This window comes from Dipodomys merriami, unplaced genomic scaffold (assembly GCF_024711535.1).
Source record: "Dipodomys merriami isolate MVZ:Mamm:240054 unplaced genomic scaffold, mDipMer1.0.p SCAF_34, whole genome shotgun sequence".
Taxonomy (NCBI): Eukaryota; Metazoa; Chordata; class Mammalia; order Rodentia; family Heteromyidae; genus Dipodomys; species Dipodomys merriami.
This window is the reverse complement of record NW_027204937.1, coordinates 8,754,192-8,780,068: the sequence shown is the minus strand read 5'-3', so window position 1 is coordinate 8,780,068 and position 25,877 is coordinate 8,754,192. Positions and strand designations below refer to the sequence as shown.

The following is a 25,877-nucleotide window of genomic DNA, read 5'->3' as shown; positions in this document are numbered from 1 at the left end:
TTCGAAATTATAAGCCTTAGTATCCTCCTATTTTAAATGATAACAATAATTAAAGAGCATAAAATACTTTGTAAATTATAAAGGACACAAAATTATAAATTCTCTACCTGAATTATCCAAACCAATTATAAAAACTATTATCATTCCTCTGACTAATTTTACTAAACCTAAAGATGAGAATGTTTAAAATGAGATATGCTGGGTGTGGTGGTACACTCTGTAATTGCAGCACTCAGGAGGCAGACACAGAAGAATCTTTAAGCTTGAGGTCAGCCTGGATTACATAGGAAATTCCAGGCCAGCCTAAGCAAATTGTGAGACCCAGTCTCAAAAACAAAAACAAAAATGGGGGGGGGGGGAGTGGGAGGGGAGTGTAGTCATCAAAATGAGCATCCACATAATGTTACAGTCCTCTGTTGATAGGAAAGAGAAATGAACTATTCAAAGTGAGACCATGACTCTAAGTTTCTGGACTGATAGGTACTATGATGAAAGGTAGTAGAGGTAAGGCACTAAAGTACTATGGGTGGGGCGGGGGGGGGGGGGTGGATAGGAGGGCAGGGATGGTAAGGGGAAAACAAAGGAGGAGGCAACAATGCTTGATAAGAAATGTACTCATTACCTTGCTCATGTAATTGTAACCCCTCTGTATGGTATTTTCACAATTAAAGACCAGTAACAATGGCTCACACTCATAATCCAAGCATTCTGGTGACCAAGTCCTGGAGGATGGCTAAAGCCAGCTGGGGCAACAAAAGTTCATCTACACTTAATCAGCAAAATATAGGACTGGAGGTGTGGCTAAAGTTGTACAGTGCCAGATGGGGGGGGGGGGGGGGAGGGGGGGGAAGGGCCCTGAGCTGTGAGTAAATTGTAACTCTACAATTGAACTTGAGTTCAAGCTCTGAGCTGGAGTTCAAGGCCAGGTACTGACACTAAAAAAAGAAAAAGAAAAAAAGAAAAGAAAAGAAAAGAAAAAGAAAAGGAATGCTAAATCAAAAGGACAGGGGCATGTTCCAGTGGTAGGGTACCTGCCTACAAAATACAAGGCCTTGAGTGAAAAATCCCAGAATACCCCAAAGGGGGAAAAAAAAATGAAAACAAGAAATCCTACATCAGTTGATTATAGGAAAAAAAACAAAAAACAAAAAAACAAAACAAAAAACCAGGCTTACTATTACAACAAGGTAAATAAAAACTATTATTACTTTATTTTTAAAATCTTATGGTAGTTTTGTTGTTGTTGTTTTGCGGTTGTAGAGCTTGAACTCTGGGCCTGGGCACTATCCCTCAGCTCTTCAGCTCAAGGCTAGTGCACTAACACCTGAGCCACAGCACCACTTCCGGTTTTCTGAGTGGTTTATTGAAGATAAGAGTCTCACAGATTTTCCTGCCCAGGCTGGCTTTGAACCATGATGCTCAGATCTCTGCCTCCTGAGTAGCTAGGATTACAGGGGTGAGCCAATGGCGCCCAGCCTTATGGTAGTCCTGTGTTTAGTTTTTTGAAGACCCTCCATACTGCTTTCCAGAGTGGTTGAACAAGTTTGCATTCCTACCAACAATGTATTAGGATTCCCTTTTGCCCATATCCACACCAACATTCATTATTGTTTACATTCTTGATGATGATCATTTTAACTGGGGTGCAGTGGAATCTGTTGCTATGATTTGCATTTCCTTTATGGCCAGCGATGTTGAGCAATTCTTTGTCTGTTGGCCATTTGTGTGTGCGTGTGTGCGTGTGTGCATGTGTGCGTGCGTGCGTGTGTGTGTCTCGGGCTTGAATTCAGGGTGCGTGCGTGTGTGTCTCGGGCTTGAATTCAGGGTGTGTGTGTGTGTGTGTGTGTGTGTGTGTGTGTGTGTGTGTGTGTGTGTGTGTGTGTGTGTGTGTGTGTGTGTGTGTGTGTGTGTGTGTGTGTGTGTGTGTGTGTGTGTGTGTGTGTGTGTGTGTGTGTGTGTGTGTGTGTGTGTGTGTCTTGAATTCAGGGCCTTTGTGGTATCCCAGAGCTTTTGTACTCAAGGCTTGCACTCTACCACTTTGAGCCACAGCTCCATTTCTGGCTTTTTGGTAGTTAATTGGAGATAAGAGTCTCAAGCACTTTTCTGGCTGGGCTGGCTTTGAACCCTTGATTGGCAGCTCTTAGCCTCCTGAGTAGCTAGGATTACAAGCATGAGCCACTGCACCTGGCTTGTTGGTCATTTTTACTTCTTCTTCAGAGAAGTCTCTATTTAGCTCATTAGCCCATTTATTAACTGAATGGTTGTTTCTTAATTCCACACTCTTGGGCATTTATCCAAAAGATTACAAACTAGGATACACTAAAGCCACCAGCACAACCATGTTCACTGCAACATTATTCACTGTAGCCAAGGTATTGAATCAGCACAGATACCCCTCAATGGAAAATGGATCAAGAAAACATGGCACATATACACAATGGAATTTTACTAACCCATTAGAAAGAATTTTACTCGGGGCTGGGAAGGTGGCTCAGTGGTGGAGAGCTTGCCTTGCATGCCTGAGCCCTGGGTTCGATTCCTCAGCACCACATAAGCAAAAAGAAAAAAAAAAGCTGGAAGTGGTGCTGTGGCTCAAGTGGTAGAGCGCTAGCCTTGAGCTGAAAAGCTGTGGGACAGCGCCCAGGCCCAGAGTTCAGGCCCCATGACCGGACCCCCCCCACCCCAAAAAAAGAAAGAAAGAAAGAAAGAAAGAAAGAAAGAAAGAAAGAAAGAAAGAAAGAAAGAAAGAAAGAAAGAAAGAAAGAAAGAAAGAAAGAATTTTACTCATCCATTAGAAAGGAAGATATTACATCATTGGCAAAGAAATGGAAGGACCTGGAAAAAATTATGTTAAATGAAGTAAATCAAGCACAGAAAGACAAAAGTTGCATGACAACTCCTTTGTACAATTACTTAAATATTTTTTAAAGACATAAAATAATTTTTAAAGACATTGAATATCTCTCCCCAAAAATTCTTTTTTTCTTGATGTCTTTCTCCTAAACACACTTAACTAGATTATCATCTACCTAAATACAATTTGGCCACCTTACTGTATTATAGCATTGAACTTACAATATTCCTTACACTGTTAAACACTAATTAATTTTTAATGGAAGTATATCTTATTGATGAGGTTCAAGTGCTTAAGAATTCAAATACTTTAAAATGAAATTTCAAGTATATGGATTTGCCTAATGAACTCTGCTCTGCTTTTCTGTTTATTCTTTTCTACCAGTTCTCCAAGTAACCAGATCTCTGTCAAGCCATTTTCTTGTGTTTTTCAGAGTTATAATCTTATTAAGCTAAATACACACAATGTTATATTTTATCTTTAAAAAGGATGTAAAATACCCTCTATTGAACCCTTAGAATTAAACTGCTAGAGATAGGAGATTCACTGTTAAGGATGTTCAATCTTTTTCGACTACATAATCCTCTTGTTATTAGTATTTGGTCTGCAAACAGAATGAAAGTAAAGGAATGCACTCTTAAGATTATTCCTGGGAGACTACTGGACAAATCCAACTGTTCCTAATTAATTTTAACTATGGCAACCCCTCCCAAATACTGAACATTCCAAACCATTTTTGAGAACAGTTAGAGATTTCCTGAGTATACTGGATTATAATTACAGGCAACAAGAAAAAGAAAAATATCATTAATGTGCCTTTCCCATAATAGGAACTCAAGTATCTATCATGTTGACTAAAATATCCCTTCTCTGGTTCTCAAAACACATTGTAATGCTCAGACCTGTGCATCTGCAGTTATGAATGTTAGACCACTAGGGTGATATGTTTATTACCAAATATTATGTTTTTCCAATAAAGTTTTTTAAAAAACACCAGAAACTAAAATTATGGAAAACTTTCTCCTCCAATTTCCAAGTTTTCTGAAATGCAGTTATATTGCACATGCAACTCTGAAAAAAGCATTAATATTTGGGAGGCTGAGACAAGAGTATTTCAAAATTGATGCCAGCTATATAAGGAAACCCTGTCTCAAAACAAATGAATAAACAATAAAAAAATATTTATACCATTTATTGTTTTGGATTATATGCTGGAATTTCTTTAGACCCAATTAATAGCTTTTTAAAAATTATACCAAGCCTCTAGTATACTAGGAAGTGTAACAGCTTTTTAGTTCTACAGAGCTTAAGTTTAAAATCTCAGATCTAGTTGGGCGCCCGTGGCTCACAACTGTAATACTAGCTATTCAGGAGGCTAAGATCTAAGGAGCACAGTTCAAAGCCTGCCGGGGGCAGCAAAGTCCATGAGACTCTGATCTCCAAGTAACCACCAGAAAACCTGAAGTGGGCACTGTAGCTCAAAGTGGTAGAGCATTAACCTTGAGCTGAAGAGCTAAGGGACAGCTCACAGGCCCAGAGTTTACCCCCATGACTGACAAGAAAACAAAACAAAACAAAAAATCATTTACTCACCTGTGTAAATTATTACTTCTATTTGTAAAATCGACTGATTAACTAAAATTCCTGACAAATAGTAACAAGCAAAGAGAAGCTAACAATAGTATTATTAGGAATCTGGACATTATAGGAAGAAACAAAACAGAAAAGTTAAAAAAAGAAAATAACATATGCCTTTTTTGCAAGCTGTAGCTATAAGCAAGTATCAAGATCTTTCCCATTCAAATTTCACTATAACTAGAAAAAAAAAAAACGAACATCATCAACTAACCTGAACTTAAAAAACACTGACATTGGGCTGGGAAGGTGGCTCAGTGGTAGAGCGCTTGCCTTGCATGCATGAGACCCTGGGTTCGATTCCTTAGCACCACATAAGCAAAAAAGAAAAAAGCCAGAAGTGGTGCTGTGGCTCAGGTGGTAGAGCACTAGCCTTGAGCTGAAGAGCTGAGGGACAGCGCCCAGGCCCAGAGTTCAGGCCCCATGACTGGACCCCCCCCCCAAAAAAAATGACATTATCCAGCACTAAATTTACCTTGAGAAAGTCCAAAAGTCATAGGATATGATCTATAAAATAGAATGTTAAATTGGAAAGGTATTCTGATTAAGTAATTCAAACTCCCCTATTAGAAGTTCTATGTTTTTGTCCCCAAACTTCAAAAAAGTGTTATTGTTTGCTCATTAGTACATCCTTGATAACATGAATAATTCTTATCACATAACGAATGCTCAATAAATATCAGTTGAGTAACTTTAAAGTTAAGAAACCTGGGAATTGGGGCTAGGAATGTGGCTTAGTGGTAGAATGCTTGACTAGCATTCATGGAGCCTTGGGTTTGATTCCTCAGCACCACATAAACAGAAAAAGCCGGAAGTGGTGCTATGTCTCAAGTGGTAGAGTGTTAGCCTTGGGTAAAAAAGAAGCTCAGGGACAGTGCTCAGGTCCTAAGTTCAAGCCCCAGGACTGGCAAAAAAAAAAAAAAAAAAAGGAAAACTGAGAACTGGAGACTTTACTTCATTCTATACCTATTATAAAATTGGGATTGGGGGCTGGGAAGGTGACTCCATGGTAGAATGCTTGCCTTGTATGCATGAGACCCTGGGTTCGATTTCTCAGCACCACATTAAGCAGAAAAGGCCAGAAGTGGCACTGGGGTTCAAGTGGTAGAGTGCTAGCCTTGAGCTGAAGAGCTCAGTGACAGTGCCCAGGCCCAGAGTTCAGGCCCCACAACTGACAAAATAAATAAATAAATAATTTAAAAATTGGGATTGGGATTGGAATTTAATTAATCTAGTATTCTATAATTTCAATCATTTATTTGGATGATAGGAAAGTAAGACAATTAATTGGCAGGCAGAGAAGAGGATGGCATAAATTAAAACATCTTTTAAATATACTTCTTAAAATGTCAGTTTTGTTTAATTGGCAAAGGCCAAAAAATTGTAAAGACAATCTCAGAACAGTGCCTTGAACCTAACAGGTATAAGATTTCCCTTGCTGGGGGCACTGTGGCACAGGTACTTGGAAGAGGCAAGAGGATAACTTGGATGAGACAAGAGGATAACCTAAGCCCAAGGGTTCCAAGGAAAACATAGCTAGATCACCACTGCCAATGCCCCACATCCCTCCCCATCCCTTAGAAGAAGAAAAAAGTCCCTACTCTCAAAGGTCTCTCACTTAAGTAGGCCTAAATCTAAGTGTGAGTGTGTGTGTATGTGTGTTGAAAAAGTGGGAGGAGAAACAGAAAGTGACATAAAAACCAATAATGAATGTAATACTGAGCTGAGCTGTTATCTGAGTTTATTGGACTCAAGAAGGTTAAAAAAATTAAAGTTAATTTATTTTTTTTAATTAAAACTAAATTTAAAAACCACAAATTTACATTTTGAAAGAAGGAAATACATTAGGAATTATTAACAATTAGGTTCTTTTCTCCTATGGCATTACACTACAATCTCATGGCCTCTTAAAGTCAAAACATTCTTAATTTACTTATTTGAATTTTCAATACAAATTAATATAGAACCTTCTCTCAAACAACACTACTTCCTTACTGATACACTATTTACTCTGGATACATGTTAATAACCTAAACATATAACCACCAAATATACATAATTTATTTAAGTGACTATAAAATAGAACCTGAAGTAAATCTCCAAGAATGAATGAAAGTAAACAGAAACTTAAAACACAGTATTACCTAGGGAGAAAAAAAAGTAGGCCTACAACTGAGAGGAAATTCTACAGAAGTCTTCAAGAGAACAAAATCTTTTGGAGGGGAAAACTGCCAGAATTAGCCAACAGAGCCAGAAACAGCAGCCAGCCAACAGGGATTTTCTTTAAGGAGAATCACTATAGCTAGACTCACAGAAAGTGAACACCCAAAAGTCAATATTTCCATTACTCAAATTTGAGTTTCAGAAGAAACCTTCCAAATAGACTGACGACTATGTTAAACCCTCATATATGCCATGTTATCTGATGGCAGAAACAATATCATCAGGCTAGGAATGTAGCTTAGTGGTAGAGTGCTTGTCTAGCATGCATGAAGCCCTGGGTCTAACTCCTCAGCACCAGAAAAGGCTGGAAGTGGTGCTGTGGCTCAAGTGGTATGATGCTAGCCTGGAGCAAAAGAAACTCAGGGGCAGTGCCAGGCCCTGAGTTCAAGCCCCAGGACTGGCAAAGAAAGAAAGAAAGAAAGAAAGAAAGAAAGAAAGAAAGAAAGAAAGAAAGAAAGAAAGAAAGAAAGAAAGAAAGAAAGAAAGAAAGAAAGAAAGGAAGGAAGGAAGGAAGGAAGGAAGGAAGGAAGGAAGGAAGGAAGGAAGGAAAGAAAATATCATCAATATCGAATTTCTGCAAGCTGAATCAGTTATGGGACCTGGGTCATGGATGGATGGATAGACAGATAAACAGACAGATATAGAGATATGTGCACCTGTGTACACATACAGAAAAAGCACATATACATGGAGAAAAGGCTTCTTTTGCTGGGAAAATGACTTTTCATGCCAAAATGATGCCCAAATGCATGTCCCACTCCAATGGGACCCTTAGTCCAAAATCATCCAACAAATTTAGTCCTGGGGAGAGGGAGATATTACAAAGCAGGAAGGCTGAGGTGGGCCCGGGTCAAGGGGTACCGGGCCATCCGCTGTGCAGCGAACAAGCTCAGACCTGGAGGCTGGAATGAGGGACGTGGGAGGAACTGGCCAGATGTGTGGCACCTCATCATCCCAGACATCGTGGAGAGCCCACGACGAGGCTTTCCAGCTGAGAGTGGGAGGAAGCGGGCTCACAGAGGGAAAGTTTAGGGCTTTTCTGGAAGGCACCAGAACTGGGCTCTAAAGGAAGCAAAAGGGCAAGAGGAGAAAGAACTTGAGAAGCTTTTGGCGAGGATTCTCCGAGGACCAACTGATCACCCCTGGACGTTCCCAGCACCAAGCCTCGCCAGACGGCCGCACCTGCTGAAAGATGCGTCCCTGAGATCCGCTGGGACAGCGACTAGGCGAGAGCCCCTCCCTGGGTGGAAGAAGTAAGCGTTGAGTTGGGAAAAATCTGAATGGAGGAGGAGAGTCTGACCCCGAAGTGAACCCGAGCGACCGGGGAAGCCAAGTCTCACTCTACCTGGGGAGACTTCCTTGGAAGGAGGCTGCTGGCTCAGGGGACCCCCGGGGGAGGGAGGGCCGAAAGTCGTCCGGCGGGGGAGGGGGGTGAAGGTCGGGGAGGGGAGGGGAGCTCCCCGGACGCCTCACGACGGAAACAACCCCGTCGGGGACCCTCCCGCCCTGCCCCGGACCAGCCTCGCGCGACCCCCGCGCGAGCTCAACAGGAGCGCACCTGGCGGGCGCCGGGGCCTGGCAGGAGAAACTTCCCGGGCCGGTGAGAGGGGAAGGGACGGGAGCCGGCGGGGGCCTGGGGCGTCGGGGCGGGCGGGCGGCGCGGGGCGGGGCCGGGCCGGGCGGCCGCGGCGGCGGAGCTCCGGCCGGGGCCCGCAGTCACACGCTCCCCGGTCCGCCCGCTCCCTCGCTCGGGCACGCCGGCCGCCCGGCCCCGGCACGGCGACCCGGCGGGGGAGGGAGGCCGAGGGCGGCGAGGGTGGGCCCGGGGGCGGGGGGTGAGGGACACCGGCCGGCCCAGCCCGGCGGGCGGAGTTACCTGTGTCAGGGAGAGCGGGGCAGCCGCAGCCATGGTGTTTCCATCATGCACGGGAGGGGAAGGAAGGACGGGCGACCCAGGCTCCGGGCGGGGAGGAGGCGGAGGGAGCGGCCGTGGGCGAGGCCCGGCGGGAGGGCGGGCGGGCGGGCGGGCGGGCGTCTCTCCCAACTTCGACAACTTCCCTCGGCACGCCGCCCCGCCCCGCCCCGTGGGGGCCCGCCCGCTCGCCGGCCGGCCCCGACAGGCCGGGGCGGAGCCTAAACCCTGGCACCGGACTTAAGGCCTCCGGACCAGAGTCTGGTCCTAGGACGCGCAGAAGAAAACCCGGCACGGATATTAAATTAAATAGGACGGGCATCGGCTCCAGATTGTCCTGTGTGTACTTTTAAGGTGGTTCACCCACCTACTTTTCCGCTTCTGATTCTGGGAAAAATAAAAGGGGTGGGGGGGAGAGGGTAGGAGGGGGCAAGGAAATTTTGCCCAAGATCCAGGTGGTTTGTGAGGACTAAATGAAATAATAATAACAAATAGTAACAGAGCTTTATCTGTGTGCCAGGCTTCAGACTAGAAGCTTTACTTTTGAATTGTATGAAGGAAGGAACTGAAACAAAAAGTCTACAGATGAGGAAGTGGAGTCAAAAATAAGTTTCTTACAATTCATCCAGCTGCTTTTATATCTCGGAAAAGAAGGCTTTAAAAGTCACTTCTTTTCGGAGCTGAAAGCTACTTGGAAGGAAGAAGGAATACTTTCCTTGCTTGGTGCCAGGTCCTCTTTTGATTGTTCAATAAAAGCACGGGAGAAGGTTGGGGTGTATTTTAGTGGTAGAATGTGTACAACAGACCCTGAGTTCTATCCCAAACTTCCTTCTTTCTCTGATGTATCATCTCCTTTCCAGAGCATCTTCTTCAAATCAGATTACACACTCTCCTTTTTAACCTTTCTTTATCTTATAAAGCCATCCTCCTAATGATCAATGACACTTGTCTACTCCCCGAGACTAAGAGCTCCTCAATGATAAAGACTGTTATAAATATATCTGCTTTATTCTCAGATCTCATTTCCTCCCATATTAAACGTAACACAGCCTAAATACTTTCTCATGCTGCCACCCTCAATTTGAATAACCAGCCAATTACTTGAAATTTTCATCTGCAAAGGCTCTGTTTATATGTTACCTACTTCAAGAAGTCTTCTAGGAATGGGAGGGAAAAACTGGGAGAGAGCAAGAGAAGGGATGACATTGTCCAAAAAGAAATGTACTCTCAGTTGCAATGTGGCTTAGTAGTAGAGTGTTTGCTTAGCATACACAAAGCCCTGGTTTCGATTCCTCAGGACCACATAAACAGAAAAGGCTGGAAGTGATGCTGTGAAGTTCAAGCCCCAGGACTGGCAAAAAAGAAAAAAGAAATGTACTCTTCACCTGATTAATGTAACTTTAACCCCTCTGTATATCACCTTTTTAATAACAATAAAGTATTTTCCAAGAAGACTTCTAGGAAGTCTGCACCTCACCTTGCCTCACCTCTGAGTTGCTCTGATATGATTTTTAATACACTCTGCATTATTCTAAGAGTTAATTGAGGATTTGTCTGTCCCTAATGGACTGTCTTTGACCAAAAAAAAAAATTGGTTCCCTTTTATATCACAGTAAGGACATAGCCTAACCTCAATATGCATTTGCCGAAGTTGGTCTTTCTTTCTCAGTCATGATGACCTTCTAGGTAACACCCAGTTGTGGTGAGAACCATTGCTCTATCAGGCCCACACAGTTACCATTATCATGGCAGTCTCTATACGATATATTAGGAAAAACAACTGAATACGACCTAGGATACAGTTATCTGCACTTCAGTTTTCAAACTTATTTCCACCAAAGGAAAAAACTCAGAAATGCTCTTAAGAGCATTGTCAGACCCCTCTGACAAGGTCAGAGAACCAAGCTACACAGGTCATTTTGGAGCTGCCTGAAGATTCAATAGTGTTTTCCTTGCCCTATTTTTACTATTACTCTTTTTTAAATTTCATTGTCAAGGTGATGTGCAGAGGGGTTACAGTTACATAAGTAAGGTAATGAGTACATTTCGTGTCTAACTTGTTACCCCCTTCCCTCATGCTGTTACTCTTTTTAACTCAAGGGAAGAGATACTGTTTTCAATTCTGCTTTTGTACATTTGTTAGTATAAGCACAATGGATGTTTCTGACACTTTTCTACATTATCATATGTGAGCTTCACAACAGCTCTAAAAGGAAGTACTATAATCACCACTTTACAAATGAAGTAGTTCAATATTACAGAGATTTTGCCCGAGGTTGTAAGGATAATAACCAAAGTAATACCATATAGTGAAATGAACAGGGCTCAGACTTCAGAAACTTTCCAGTTCCATTTACTACTAGGTTGTTGTAAAATAACCAAAAGTTGTAGATATATAAATGAAGTTAAAACCACAACAAACTGCAAGTCGACCAGCTGCTGCTGGCTGATGCTTGTCATCCCAAGCTATATGGGAAGCTAAGATTGACAAGATCTCAGGTCCTGGCCAGCTGGTGCAGAAAAGTCCTCAAGATTATGTCTCTCTCCACAGAAGCAAAGCTGGATCAAGTGATATTTGCCAGCATTGAAAGGAAGCCTAAAAGTAGACTGATCATAGGTGCACTCCCGGGCTGGAAGCAAGATCCTATCCTAAAAATAACCAGTGAAGAACAAGGCTGGAAGTGTGGCTCAACAGTATCATGCCAGCTGAGCAAGCATAGGAACTGAGCTTAAATCCCTGGTGGTTCAGAAACAAATAAAACCCTGAAAAATTACGGAGCAAATTCCCTCTACTTGTTTAAGTAAGGGCCACTGAAAGCAGATTCAGGAGGGGTTTTTTGTTTATTTTTAATATAATCAGACCCCCAGGTCTCTTCTAGAGCACCTATAATTGATAGTAGCTTCTTTTCTCTCTCCACTCATAGGTTCTAGGTTCATTTAACAACTTGACATATATTGGGAGATGGGAACAGGCCTATAGGGAATGATGGGTCCAACTCCCAAAACAGGCCCACAGCTTCTGAGTCTGGGTTTTGGGTTTTTTTCTTTTAATGAGACATCAATGACAATTTGCAAATGTGTGTCCCAGATCTCATCAAATCACTGGGTCACATTCCAAATCTATTTTAAAAAAGTAAAATGTAGCTATTGAAAGATATGTCATGATCTACTTCATTTTAACAAGAATGAACTGCATAGAGAAGACAAAAATAACTATTTTTTTTCTAGGGCAATTTAATGTCTATGGGTCTCTAAGCCTTAGAGTCCTCCCCTGTACTTGGGAGTGACTATAAAAATTAAAGATTATGCATAAATAGCTTATGAATAAGTCTGTTCTAGACTAGATATTCAATAAATGATAGCTGGAAAATCCCCTTCTTCAAAGTCAACATTTAACTCTCTACCCCTTAGGCAATCCTCCAATTACTAAACTTGATTTCCAGATAGATTCTTTACAGTGAGGTGGGGAGGGGAACTTGAACAACTGACACACGTATTCTTTTGTTTGTTGATCGTAGGACTTGAACCCTGGGCCTGGGTGCTATCCCTCAGCTCTTCAGCTCAAGGCAAGTGCTCTACCACTTAAGCCACAGTGCCACTTCCAGTTTTCTGGTGGTTTATTGGAGATAAGGGTCTTGCGGACTTTGCTGCCAGGCTAGCTTTGAATCACGATCCTCAGAACTCAGCCTCCTAAGTTGCTAGGATTACAGGCGTGAGCTACCAGCGCCCAGCAACAATGTATTCTTGAAACTGGAAAAGTAGATGCTCCCTAAGTACATAAAATTGTATCCCATGAATTAAATGTTGATACTAATAACCAAGTGCTGCTTTCGTGTGCTTGATTTAATTGTCACAATCATCTTATAGGCTTTCTTTCTTTATTTTATTTTACAGAAGAGATATTTGCTCAAATTCATAATGACAGGGCTGGGAATCATACAAAGGTTTTTCTGATTGACTCTACTTCTCAAATAAAGTATATTGCTGGTGTCCTGCAGAAATTAATTGTCCCTATGAATACTTGGTAAAAAAAATTCTTGAATGTGGAAAGCTGAAGATAAGGCTCTAGATTTATAACATTAAACCTGAGATAAGCTTACAGAAGAAATCTTAAATCATAAGTAGTTTTGTCATCAGTTATCTCTCTACACCATTCTCCCCAATTCCCCAACCTACCCTTAAAGGAAATCACAACTATTTTTATTTCTTTGTTTTTCAACTGTCATATCAACTCTTCATGAACACTGTTACATCCATGAAGTTAGTATTTATACAGTTGAAAAATGCAGGATGAAGGGCTAGAAATGTGGCTTAGTAGTACAGTGCTTACCCTGCATGCATGAAGCCCAGGGTTCCATTCCTCAGTACCACATAAACAGAAAAGGCCAGAAGTGGTGCTGTGGCTCAAGTAGTAGAGTGCTAGCACTGAGCAAAAAGAAGGGACAGTGTCCAGGCCCTGCGTTCATGCTCCAGGACTGGCAGAAAGAAAGAAGAAGGAAAGAAAGAAAAAGAAAAGAGAGAGAGAGAGAGAGGACAGAAAGAAATGCAGGATGATTGATTAAACTCTGGGAAGAGAGAGCTGTGAGGAACTCTGAATATACAAAGAACCACTTTATTTCCATGATTCTTTGAGAAGGACTTTCCACACAAATTATGCTAAGCTTTAAAAAATAAATCGTACTACAATTGTAATAGTAATCCAGAACTCACGCTTCTAAGCTGCTGGTTCATAAATATAGCCCATCATTGTTCATTTTTGCCCAGAGCAGAAAGAATAAGTGAGGCTACACAATAATAACAATTGTGCTACACAAATAACTGTCCTGTGCCAGGGTCTGAGCCATGAAAAGAACAAGCAGTAAAAGACTTTAAATGCCACATACACCCAGGGTGTGATGGATAGTTCAAAGTTGTCATCATCAACCAATGTTTCAGTGCCAGGGAATGTCCTAGAAGCAGACTGAATTTAGAACTGGAGAGATCCAGCTTGGGCCACTCTTGATTCACAACTTCTTATTTTTGAAACTATGGACAAATCAGTAAACTATACTAGCCCTCTGTCAACTAAAGGTAATCATAGCACTTAACTGGTTGAACTATTATGATGACTACATGAGATTACATGTGAAAGCCTGGCACAGAGCAGCACTAGGTAAGTGTTAGTTCCCTTTCTTTCCTATTGCCCAAAATTTAGAGTTTAAGTAGCCTGAACAAAAAGAAAAAAAATCATTTCTTAATGATATCGGTGGTATTCCAAGAACTCCTTAATGATTTTTTTTGAACAAAGTTTTCTTTATACTATTAGGAATATTTATTCAGTGCTATGGAGTAAGGGAGATTATCACATTTATGTTCCCTAAATACATTGGCTTCTAGTAAGAAAGCAAAGGCAGCAAGAAAGTACATTCTCACTAGAAGCCAATGAGTTGTACACTTGTCCAATTTCCTTCCTTTCTTCACCCTCTCTTAGGAAGGGTCCTGGAAACTATCAGAACTCAAAAAAGGATACTATGGGAAAGAAAATATTTGTAGTCATAACTGCAGATCCTTTCATCTGGATTTCAAAGCATTTTCTCCATCAGTAATTACTATCCCTGTTTAACATGTGTGAATACTGAGACACCATCAAATTAAGAAGCTTGTCCTAAATCACAAGGCAAGTCAGAGGATGGGTTACAGACAGAACAAAGTCTTCCGGTTTGCCAGCCTTAGGCTGTAAAGTAGGGCACATGAGAGTCAACAGAAGCTTTAAGGATTGAGAAGAAGTGTTTCAGATAATCTTGGTTCTGTACCTTTGAATCAGGCCAGTGATAGGAGCATGAGCTTCAGAGTCAATTTAGCTTCAAATTTCAACTCAGCTTACTGGCTACATATCTTCAATCAAATCACAATCTAAGTTTTGACTCCCCTCTCTGTAAACTATGAAAAAAACCTTGCACTTTGCAGATGCTGATAATGTTGGATTGTGTGTTTGGGGAAAACCAAGACAGCCCTCTCACACACATATAATGACAGATGACTCTTTCAGTTGAAGACTTTTTAAAGCCATAATCACAGCTGTGTCTAAGCTTAAAACCATGACTGTGTACTGAACATGTCACATTATAGCACAATAGAAGATGCCTTGTTCAAGCCTTCAGTGCTTTTCTTTGATTCCGTGCTAAGTCCAGTCTGTTTAACAAATTCAGTTGGCTAAGTCTTTCACGTATACCCCAAATTCAAATTATATTTTTATTTTTTTAATTTTTATTTATTTTTTATTGTGAAAATACTGTACAGAGGGGTTACAATTACTTGGGCAAGATAATGAGTACATTTCTTATCAAGCATTGTAGCCTCCTCCTGTGTTTCCCCTTCCCATCCCTTCCCATCCTCCCCCCCACCCCCCAAAATTATGTTTTTAAAATACAGTTAGTCCTGACCACATTTCCCCCTGTGGTGGTGATATTGGGGTTTCATCCTAAATCTTGACCTTTACCAAGCAGGAGCTCTACCCTTTGAGTCACAACCCCAGCCCAACTTCTCATTCCTTTTTATCGCCACATCTTTCTTGTAAATTCCTGCTGAATTTCCTTAACTAATTTCCCTGTTTCTGTATCTGTGTCATTCTCCATATCAAAGAAAGATCTTTTGAAAAGCATAAATCAGATCTTAGAATTAACCTGTTTGAAACCTATAGGGATTTCACTGCTTTCCATAACCTGCCTACAGTGGACACCAGATCTTTCCCAATAAAGGATTTGTGAACAAAGCACAGAAGAACAAGTGAGTTCTGAGCATGGTGAATATGGGAGAGGGGGAAATAGCAAAGGATGATTAATGGACTGGAAAATAACCAGTCAGAATAATAAATAAACTGGAAGAAGCTTAGAGAAATAGATCTCAGAGCTGAGAATGTGGCTTCATGGTAGAGTGCTTGCCTAGCATGCATGAAGCCCTGGGTTTGAGTCCTCAGAACCACATAAACAGAAAAAGCTTAAAGTGGCACTGTGGCTCAAGTGGAAGAGTGCTTGCCTTGAGCAAAAGAAGCTCAGGGGCAGGCCTGAATTCAAACTCCAAGACTTGCACAGAAAGACAGAGAGACAGAGAGACAGAGAGAGAGAGGAGAGAGAGAGAGAGAGAGAGAGAGAGAAAGAGAGAGAGAGAGAGAGAGAGATTCTCAGAGATGCAAAATCACCACTAGAAACTAAAAAGGCTTCATTATTTTATGTTTGTCAAATTTTCAAATCTAGTAGTTTTGCTTTTTTAAAATGAATCCTAATGAGGAACCTATTTTAATTTTCAAAAGAAAATCTAGATTATAGGCCAGGAATATTAGCATCAAGATAATGGTTAAGAATATGGCTTTGGCCAGGTGCTTGGTAGTTCATGCCTGTAATCATGCTGAGATCTGAGGATCATAGTTCAAAGCCAGCCTGGGCAGGAAAGTCCATGAACCTCTTAGCTCCAATTAACCACCAGAAAACTGAAAGTGGCGCTGTGGCTCAAAGTGATAGAGTGCTAACCTTTGAGCAAAAAGGCTCCAGGGCAGTGCCCAGCCCCTCAGTTCAAACCCCATGACCAAGAACAAACAAACAAAGAAAAAGCCATGGCTTTGGAATCAAATTTGGGTAGAATCAAATTTGTATTGGATCAGGTCTTCCATTTATGAGCTATAATAGTATGGACAAGTTTTTAAAAGTTTTAGAGCCTCAATCTTATGCAAACCAACTCACAAAGTGATTGAAAGAATTAAATGCCAATGCTTATAAAGCATTTTGCAGTGTCTGGCACATGGAAAGGAATATTCAATAAATAGGGATTATTCAATTATAATAATGATTTTAATTAAGAATAACTACTTTATGTATATTAGCTTTCTTTATTAATAAACATTACTGCTTGTGGCCTTTAAGACTGCACCATTCACAGCAAAATTTAACACTGAGGGATACAAAAACTAGGCCTATGTATTGGAAGCACTCTAACTCCTGTTGAAAACATAAAAATATTTAAATAGAAAAGAAGTATTTTTGCACAACTCTACATGAATGTATTTATACTATCTTTACAAATAAGTGTTTAAAAATAATTTTTTCATCTAGGCACTGATGGCTGCCTCATGCCTGTAATCTCACAAGGTTGAGATCTGAGGATCCAGGTTCATAGGCAGCCTGGAAAGGAAAGTCAATAAGACTCAGTTTTACCTCTAATTAACCACCAGAAAACTGGAAGTGGAGCTGTGGCTCAAAGTGGTAGAACATTAGCCTTGGACAAGAGTTCAGAGACAGCACCCAATTCCTGAGTTCAAGCCCCACAATGAATAAAAGGTAAACAAACAGTTTTTTTCAGCCAGGTACTGTTGGCTCAGGCCTGTAATCCTAGCTACTCAGGAAACTAAGATCTGAAGATTGCAGTTCAAAGTCAGAAGGGGAGGAAAGTTTATGAGACTTATCGCCAAGACTAGTAGAGTACTAGGCTTGAGAGAAAAAAGCTAAGGGACAATGCCCAGGCCCTGAATCACGTCCTATGATGACACCAAAAAATGTACAGTTTTTTTTTTCTATTGGTACTGGACCTGGGCACTGTCCTTGAGCTTTTTCATACAAAGCTGATGCTACCCACTTGAACCACAGTTCCACTTCTGACTTTTTGGTGGTTAATCAGAGATGTGAGTTTCTAGCTCAGATTTTCCTGCCCAAGCTGGCTTTCAATTGTGATCCTCAGATCTTAGCCTTCTGACTAGCTAGATTATAGGCATGAGCCAGTCGTGCTCAGGCTAAAAATAAGTATTTTTATTGTTATTATTTGACATCATTTCTATTTGCAATGGAAGAATTTAATCTAGCACTTGAATAGAGATGCAAGGATTTGACCTAACACTGATGAACACAATTGGCTGTGTTGAGCTTATATAGAGATAATATAGCTATATAATATGTCTTTAATTCTATGTCTGTATGTTATACTATATATTAAAATTCTTTGCAGAGTTGTTTAAGGTTAATCTTTGCGCTATATATTTTATTTTCCAGATCTTCAAGCCTAACTTCAAATAAGATATGACTGTTCTTTTAAAATTATGAGTTATAAATATAACATTTAGGGGGCTGGGAAGGTGGCTCAGTGGTAGGGCACTTGCCTTGAATGCATGAGGCCCTGGGTTCGATTCCTCAGCACCACATAAGCAAAAAGAAAAAAGCCAGAAGTGGTGCTGTGGCTCAAGTGGTAGAGCGCTAGCCTTGAGCTGAAGAGCTGAGGGACAGCACCCAGGCCCAGAGTTCAAGGTCCCACGACCGGACCCAAAAACAAACAAACAAACAAATAAATAAATAAATATAACATTTAAATTTGGGTTATGCCTCTGAGAAAATTATTTAGCTCCTTCATCCCTCCATGTGAAAAGGTATATGATAAACCCAATCATATTGGGAAAATATAAGAGTGAAAATAATTTATATGAAATCTTTAGCATACAATAAACACTTTATTTTAAGGGTTTTTTTTTAATTGTAAAGGTTACATACAGAGAGGTTACAGTTACATAAGTCAGGTAATGAGTACATTTCTTTTTGAACAATGTCACCCCCTTCCCTCATTTTCTCCTCCTAGTCTGTCCTCCCCACCCCCATGTTGTATAGTTCATTTCCAACATAGTGTCTAGTGAGTATCACTGCTGAATTGGTTCACCCTTTGTCTGTGCTTCGCCTTCCACTCCCCACATCAGATAAACTTATATATAAGACAAAGGGTACAGAAATCAAAAACAGTGACAAAAGAGAAAAAAAACAAAGAACCGCAAACAATACAATAAAAAACAACAAATAATTTATAAGCTACTTCTTTACTACTTTTGTTACAGCCAAATTCAGTGGAATTTGAAAAATCGTCAATACAGAACAATTGTGTCCATGAAAAACAGTGGCTTTTGCATGACTATAAATCTTAAATTCTGTAAAATTATTTCTATACTTAAATGTCCATATAAAGAATACTATGGGGGCTGGGAAGGTGGCTCAGTGGTAGAGCGCTTGCCTTGCATGCATGAGGCCCTGGGTTCGATTCCTCAGCACCACATAAGCAAAAAGAAAAAAGCCGGAAGTGGCGCTGTGGTTCAAGTGGTAGAACACTAGCCTTGAGCTGAAGAGCTGAGGGACAGTGCCCAGGCCCAGAGTTCAGCCCCACAACCGGGCCCCCCCCAAAAAAAATAAAATAAAGAATATTATGAGTAGCTTTTTTTACTACCAGAAGATTCTGATTGGAACTTCAAAGATGCACTAATTATCTCAGGCCCATAAAAATGTACTGAGCCAAACCCTAAAAACTCATGGCCTAATGGACTTGTTTTCAGACCACTGACTAAAACTTCCAACAACAGTTCTGTAGAAGAGAGAGACTTAGAAAAAAATAGATCAATGAGCTGAGCATCAGTGGCTCATGCTAGCTACTCAGGAGGCTGAGGATCGCCGTTCAAAGCCAGCCCGGACAGGAAAGTCCGTGAGACTCTTATCTCCAATAAGCCAATAGAAAACTGGAAGTGGCACTGTGGCTCAAGTGGTAGAGCACTTGCCTTGAGCTGAAGAGCTGAGGGACAGTGCCCAAGCCCAGAGTTCAAGCCCCATGACAGACAAAAACAAACAAAACAAAACAAAACAGATCAATGGACATCTAACAAATCATTTCTATTATGTCAAGAATTCTACAGTGCAGAGGACTTACAGAAGTGGAAAAGACATGAGCCCCATGCTCAAAGAGCACACACAGTCTTGGGAGGAAGACAGGCAAGTAAAATGGAAATTAAAATAAAGTTAAGAGAAATAAAGTGAAGAGAAGACAAAGATTCCTGTGAGTACACACAGATACGCTATGGGACAAAGGGAAGTTTATGAGAGGAGTCTATGGATGACAGGAAAACTTAAATATGAATAGGAGTTATCTTGGCAAAGCAAGGAATGGATGGAGAAGGAAGTATACCAGATGGAGGAAATAATGTTCATGAAAGTCCAAAGGCAAAAGAAAGTAGAGCTCTAGAAAAAGTCTTGTAATTCAGTTGGTTTGGCGGTTAGCTTATAAATGTACAAGGCTAGGGTGAAATTTAAATTGGTGTTAGGCACTCTGATTATAAAAGTGTAGTCTTCATCCTGAGGACAATGTGGAATTGTTGCAAGATTTCAAGGGAGGGTGACTTTGATCTGGGTATATTGTAAGCATGTAGGGAAATATCACAACAAACACCTCCCCCCCCCATACAAGTAATAGATTATAAAGTATTTTTTAAAATCTGGAAACTGATTGTAAAGATACATGCCTATAGTCTCAGCTACTGAGGAGGATCACTTGAGTCCACAAGTTTGAGACCAATCTGGGAAATACAGTAAGACTCTTCATCAAAAAGAAAGAAAGAAGCCAGCATTGGTGGCTCACACCTGTAATCCTAGCTACTCAGGAGGCTGAGATCTGAGGATCACAGTTCAAAGCCAGCCAGGGCAGGAAAGTCCATGAGATTTATCTCCAATTAACCACCAGAAAACTGGAATTGGAGCTGTGGTTCAAAGTGGTAAAGCTCTAGCCTTGAGCAAAAAAGCTCCAGGACAGTGCCCAGGTCCTAGAACAAGCCACACCACAGAGGAGGGGGAAGGGGGAAAGAGGAAAAGGGGAAAGGGAAAAAGAGAGGAGGGGCACGGGAGAGAGAAGGAAATGGTCTAGAGTGCAGTGGAGAGACGAGTTAGAGATGTAAATCTCAGTGTCATCAGCCTGTAAAGGCATATTAAGCCATAAGGCCAAAAGAAAACATCCATCCAAGTATCTGTAGATTCAAGAAGTCTTAACAATTGAGCATTGCACTACTCTAATATTAGAGGTCAAGAAAATAAAGAGCTAGCAAAGTAGGCTGAGAAAGCAACATTGAGTTTAGAGGGAAATTAGAGAAGTTTGGTGTCCATCCTTAAACTAAATGAACAGTATTTGAAGGAAGGAAGAAGTAAACAAATGCATTAGAGCTGAATATAGAGTTAGATGGGAATTGATCCCCAGAATTTGCTACCAGAGGTCTTTTGACCTTAGAAGTAATAGTTGCAGTAGAAGGAAGGGACAATTCTTGATTAGAAATTCTCTTTCAAGAGTGAATAAAAAGAGGAAAGTTAGAGTCAAGGAATACAGACAGTTCTTTAGAGATGTTTAGCTGAGATGGAAAGAAGAAAAATAATGTTGATAGATAGGGAAAGGGAAGGATGTGGAATCAAGAGAAATTTCTCACCATGAAGAAGAACCCAGCATTTTTTTAAGCTGATGGAATGTTCCCATAGAACAGGAAACACTGATGATGTAGGCAAGAAAGAAAACTATAACACGGGGGGGGGGGGGAATTGGCTTTTAAAATAGCAACAAGAAGGTTGGTTTCATGTATATGAATGTAGGTGAATGGATTATCTACTGAGAGAAAAAAATAGACAATGATATCAGATATATGAGGAAAGGAAAGCTATGTATTAAGCATTGAGGGAAAGTAGATAGACTTGAAAATGTAGACAGCACTAAACAGCCACTTAAGGTTAACAGTGATTAATTTTAAGAGTCCAGTTGACATAATTGTAGCCTTTCCTTACTTTCCCACAGATGGAAGACAGAGGAGTTAGATTGCCTAGAGTAGAGATTTTGTGGAACAAAACACCAAACCAAAAGGAGACAAGAAAGAAGCATAACAAGGGAATGAATATAACACTGGACTTTTGACTTTCAGTGAACAAGAAAGGAAGTAAGGACAGTAAATGGGTAAGGGATGAAGATCACTAGACTACACATTGGAATTGGAAAGCCAGGAGAGTTAAAAAGATGAAAGATTATTAAGTTTTTAATAGATGAAAATAATTCCTAAAATAATAGTAAAATTTAGACCTATTCCAGAGCCTTAAAGGCTCACTCAGTAGTAGGAGGATAAAGTAGAATAAAATGAATATTAAAACAATGTATAGGGCTGGGAAGTTGGCTCAGTGGTAGAGTGCTTGTCTCGCATGCATGAGGCCCTGGGTTCGATTCCTCAGCACCACATAAGCAGAAAATGCTGGAAGTAGCATTGAGGCTCAAATGGTAGAGTGCTAGCCTTGAGCTGAAGAGCTGTGGGACAATGCCCAGGCCTTGAGTTCAGGCCCCACGCCAACAAAAAAAAAAAAAAAGAAAAGAAAGAAAGAAAGAAGAAAGAAGAAGAAAAAAAAGCAATGAACATGTAGTGGTTGCGGAAGCCAAGAGCACAATGTGGTACAGAGCACAATGTGGTGAGTACTCAAAAAACAATGATTAAAGCACAGGATAGAAGTTATGGTTGATGTAAAACTATAGTAGGCTGGGGGGTGAGGTGAGGGAACTTAGAATTCCAAGTGCTAGCGTTTAGATCTGAAGTTTTCTCTGGTGCCTCTAAGAGGTGAAGCCTAATGAGAGATCTTAAGGACATTGGATGCATGTCCATATGTTAAAGGGTTGTAAGAACCCCAGTACCTTCCTTTAGCTACCATGAAAGGAGTCATTTTGCTTTGTCACACTTCCTCCAAGATGTCCTGCTTTACCAACAGGCTCAAAATAACAGGTCAGTCCATCATGGACTCTAAAACAATGAGTCAACCTTTTCTCTTTATAGATGGATTGTTTCAATGTTGGAAGCTGTAAGATCCGCTCCTGGATGGCGAGCAGATTCCACCCTCCTCGCAGCAAAGTCTCCACCCAGTACCTGCATTACCTAGGCAACTGGGACACCTGGAAGAGGTCACATCTGCATCCGCTGAGGTCACATCTGAATTTGATGTGGCCACACCTTTCTCCGTCCATACCCTAGATAAGGGCTAGCCCAGGCCCAGACTCTCTCTCTCTCTCTCTCTCTCTCTCTCTCTCTCTCTCTCTCTCTCTCTCTCTCTCTCTCTCTGCCTTTTTCTAGCTCTCTCTGCGCCCTCTCTCTGTTCTATTCTAGCTCTCTCTCTGTTCTTTTCTGCTCTCTCTCTGCTCTCTTGCTGCTCTTTTTTAGCTCTCTCTGCTTTCTCTCTGCTCTAGCTCTTTCCTCTCTCTTTCCTCTTTCCCAGCTCTCTCTCATTCCCAGGCCTTTCCCAGCCAAGTGGAGTGCCAACCTTGCCTGGTCCCAGCAGGTCTACTGAACAAACCTACCCCTTACCTGAATACCATGTGTGTGCTAGCGCTGTTCTTACTCGGCTACCACTTTTTAAAAACCTAACAGAAGCTAATTAATAGTCATACTGATGCATGCTTGTTTCCTTATTGGGAATAGGGAAGTTAGGGGCCCCTTCTACATTACTGAGCCCAGCTATTGGTATATTAGGTTTCACTAGGATTTTCTGATTATCTTTCTGATTATCAGTAATAGGGCTTGAACTCAAGCGCCTGGGCACTGTCCCTGAGTTTTTTTCACTCACAGCTAGTGCTCTACCACTTTGAACCACTGTACCACTTCTGGTTTTCTAGTGGTTAATTGGAGATGAGTCTCATGAACTTTCCTGCCCTGGATGGCTTCAAACCAAGACCCTCAGATCTCAGCCTCCTCCTCCTCCTCAGGGTTACAGGCTTGAGTCACTAGCACCTGCCTGGCCTGATTATCCTTTTTAAGGTCACCTCCCCTCTACTGTGATGTATCTTTCCAAGTTACTGCTACAGGCCCTTTAACTTTCCTTCTAATGGCCTTTATCTTTCTCCCTCAGGATTGGTAGGAAAGTCTCACACCCCTTAGTATTCTGAAACTCTTGTCAAAAAGGGAAATAGATCACAAATATGATTCCCAGGTATTGGAACCAGTGAAAGAGAGTTGCAGGTGAATAGTCACATTGTCCCGGGCAGAGAAAGACCCAGGGACACAATCTCACAACAGAGGCATCACAATTTGTTCAGATTACCAGTATTGTTAGCAATAGCAATGAGGCCAGTCTCTTCACAGGTTGTATTTATTATGTCATTTGAAAATGTCAGAACCTCTGTCTTCACAGACTAAGGAGACACATGTTGAAACCATCTCCTTCTCTTCAACATCATTATGACATTGTTCAAGCCCTATCTCTTCTCTGCACCCAGGGGCTGTCTATAAAATGGAGGGCTGTCCATAAAATGGAAGGGCTGTATTCAGTCTCTTCTAGGGTCCTTTTCAATGCTGAAATGTCCTAATCTCCCATTAACAGTTTTCTTTGTGAAAACTCATAACATGTGCCAGTACTTTCACAGGACAGGAGACCCTCGCTCTGACTTCTGCCCTCATTTCACTCAATGTGTGGGAGTGAAAAAATCATGTGAAGGGCTTTGTTTGTTCCAGCAGCTCAAACAATAAAACCACCAGAATGAAATGTAGCATCATTATGTACTGCCCTCAAGTGGTAGTGACCCAAATATTTTTTTTTCCTGGTTGCAGTTTAAGAAATAAAATACACTTTCAAAATAACTAATGGTGTCCTGTAGTAGAAAGGTTCTTAGAAGATGTCCTATCCAAATCATTTTTTAATAGTAAGAAACCAAAAGTTTTTCGTTTTGTTTTGTTTTTAGGATGCTGTTAAAGAAAAAACTGAGTAGCTAGACAGAGGTCCAGTGTCACTGCTGCCTAAACCCTTCTCGTAGAAAAGAGGAGCAGAGGCCCTGTGACATCATCTTGGATTTCTCATAAACATCTCAAGTTTAACATCTGTTTTAGATTAAACAGAGCTAATGTCTCTGCCAAAGCTGCTTCTTCTAAGCTCCTTCCTCTCAGTAAATATCATCTCCATCCACCTACTTATTCTAGCCAGAAGTAATTCTTGGCTCCTCCATTCTCAATTACTATGTCCAATCTATCTACAAAAACTTTACCTCCAAAATGATGCCAAATTAATCCGTTCCTCTGTTCCCACCATTTTGCCCATCTTTCTTGCAGATTAGCTATGTAATTGGCCTCCCTTTATACATTTCTCAACCTCTCTTTTTTCCTATTCTCTACAGACCTACTTTCCATAAAGTAGCTATAATGACTTCTAAGATACAAAACAACAACATGACTTTAGCTAAGCATAGCAGTGCATGCTTATGACTCCAGAACTCAGGAAACTAAGGCAGGAGGATCACAAGTTTGAGGCCAAACTGGGCTGCGTTGTGAGACCTGTCTCAATAATAACAATAATAATAATAATAAATGAGGAAGAGGAGAGAAAAAGAGATGGAAGCAAAGAAGATAGAGGAGGAGGAAGAAGAGGAAGGAGAAGAAGAAGAAGAAGAAAAGAAGAGAAAGAAAAAAATGGTGTGTGGTGGCTCACACCTATAATCCTAACTACTTCAAAAGCTGAGATCAGAAGGATCACAATTCATGGTCCCAATCAGACACTGTATTCTGTGCATGTCATCTAGCTACCTGGGAAGTATAAATAAGAAGATCCAGGCTGTGCTGGGCAAAAAGCAAGACTCTCTTCAAAAAAAAAATAATGGCAGGCTCTGAATTCAAACCCTACTACTGTCAAAATAAACAAACCAATGATGATATAAGTTTATGTTAATTGAGTGTTATGTTACAAGAACTGGTTTAACTACCTTATATATACTTAGTTTCCACAGCAACTCCTGAGGTAAACCCCAAATCTACATCAATTCTGTAGATGAGAAACTTTGACCAAGATTGTGTAATTTACCAAGATAATACAGCTGCAAGAACTTAGTTCTTACAGCTTAGTTCTCAGATTGATTGGGTGGCTGGATCATTTCACTAATTAGTCCCAAATACTTTGATGGATTCTTACTACATTGTAACTAAATTCCCAACTCTCGTTTATGCATTCTTTTACTTTATTCCATATATAGCTTTCCATCCTCCTCTCACAGCTTCTTTGAACATAATAAATTCTTCTGACAACAGGGTTTTTGGCTTTTATTTTGCCAGTCCTGGGGCTTGAACTCAGTGCCTGTACACTGTCCCTGAGTTTCTTTTTGCTCAAGGCTAGCACTCTGCTACTTGAGCCACAGTGCCACTTCTGGCTTTTTCTGTTTATGTGGTATTGAGGAATGGAACCCAAGGCTTCATGCATACAAGGCCAGCACTCCACCTCTAAGCCATATTCCCAGCCCTGCCAACAGTTTTCATGCATGACCTAACTCAAATTTTCTTCTTCCTGATCTTCCCATGGCTGCTTCCTCCTGGTGCTGCTTTAACTCATCCTTCAGGTTGCTGTTTTCTTTTTCTTTTTCTTTCTTTTTTTTTTTTTTTTGGGTCTGGTCGTGGGGCCTGAACTCTGGGCCTGGGTGCGGTCCCTCAGCTCTTCAGCTCAAAGCTAG

General features: G+C 41.1%; 1 protein-coding gene across 4 annotated transcripts in view; it reads right to left on the bottom strand.

The window, feature by feature from the left end:
* Eps15 (epidermal growth factor receptor pathway substrate 15) overlaps positions 1 to 8,713 on the bottom strand; it is a 118,901-nt gene extending 110,188 nt beyond the window's left edge. For 2 of the 4 annotated variants that reach the window (XM_069987240.1, XM_069987243.1), the window contains exon 1: positions 8,589 to 8,713. In XM_069987240.1, coding sequence (XP_069843341.1) covers positions 8,589 to 8,621 — 33 coding nt within the window. In that variant the 5' untranslated portion in view covers positions 8,622 to 8,713. The remainder of the gene's footprint in view (positions 1 to 8,588) is intronic. The other 2 variants (XM_069987241.1, XM_069987242.1) reach the window with 1 other exon arrangement.
* Positions 8,714 to 25,877: the final 17,164 nt, after the last annotated feature.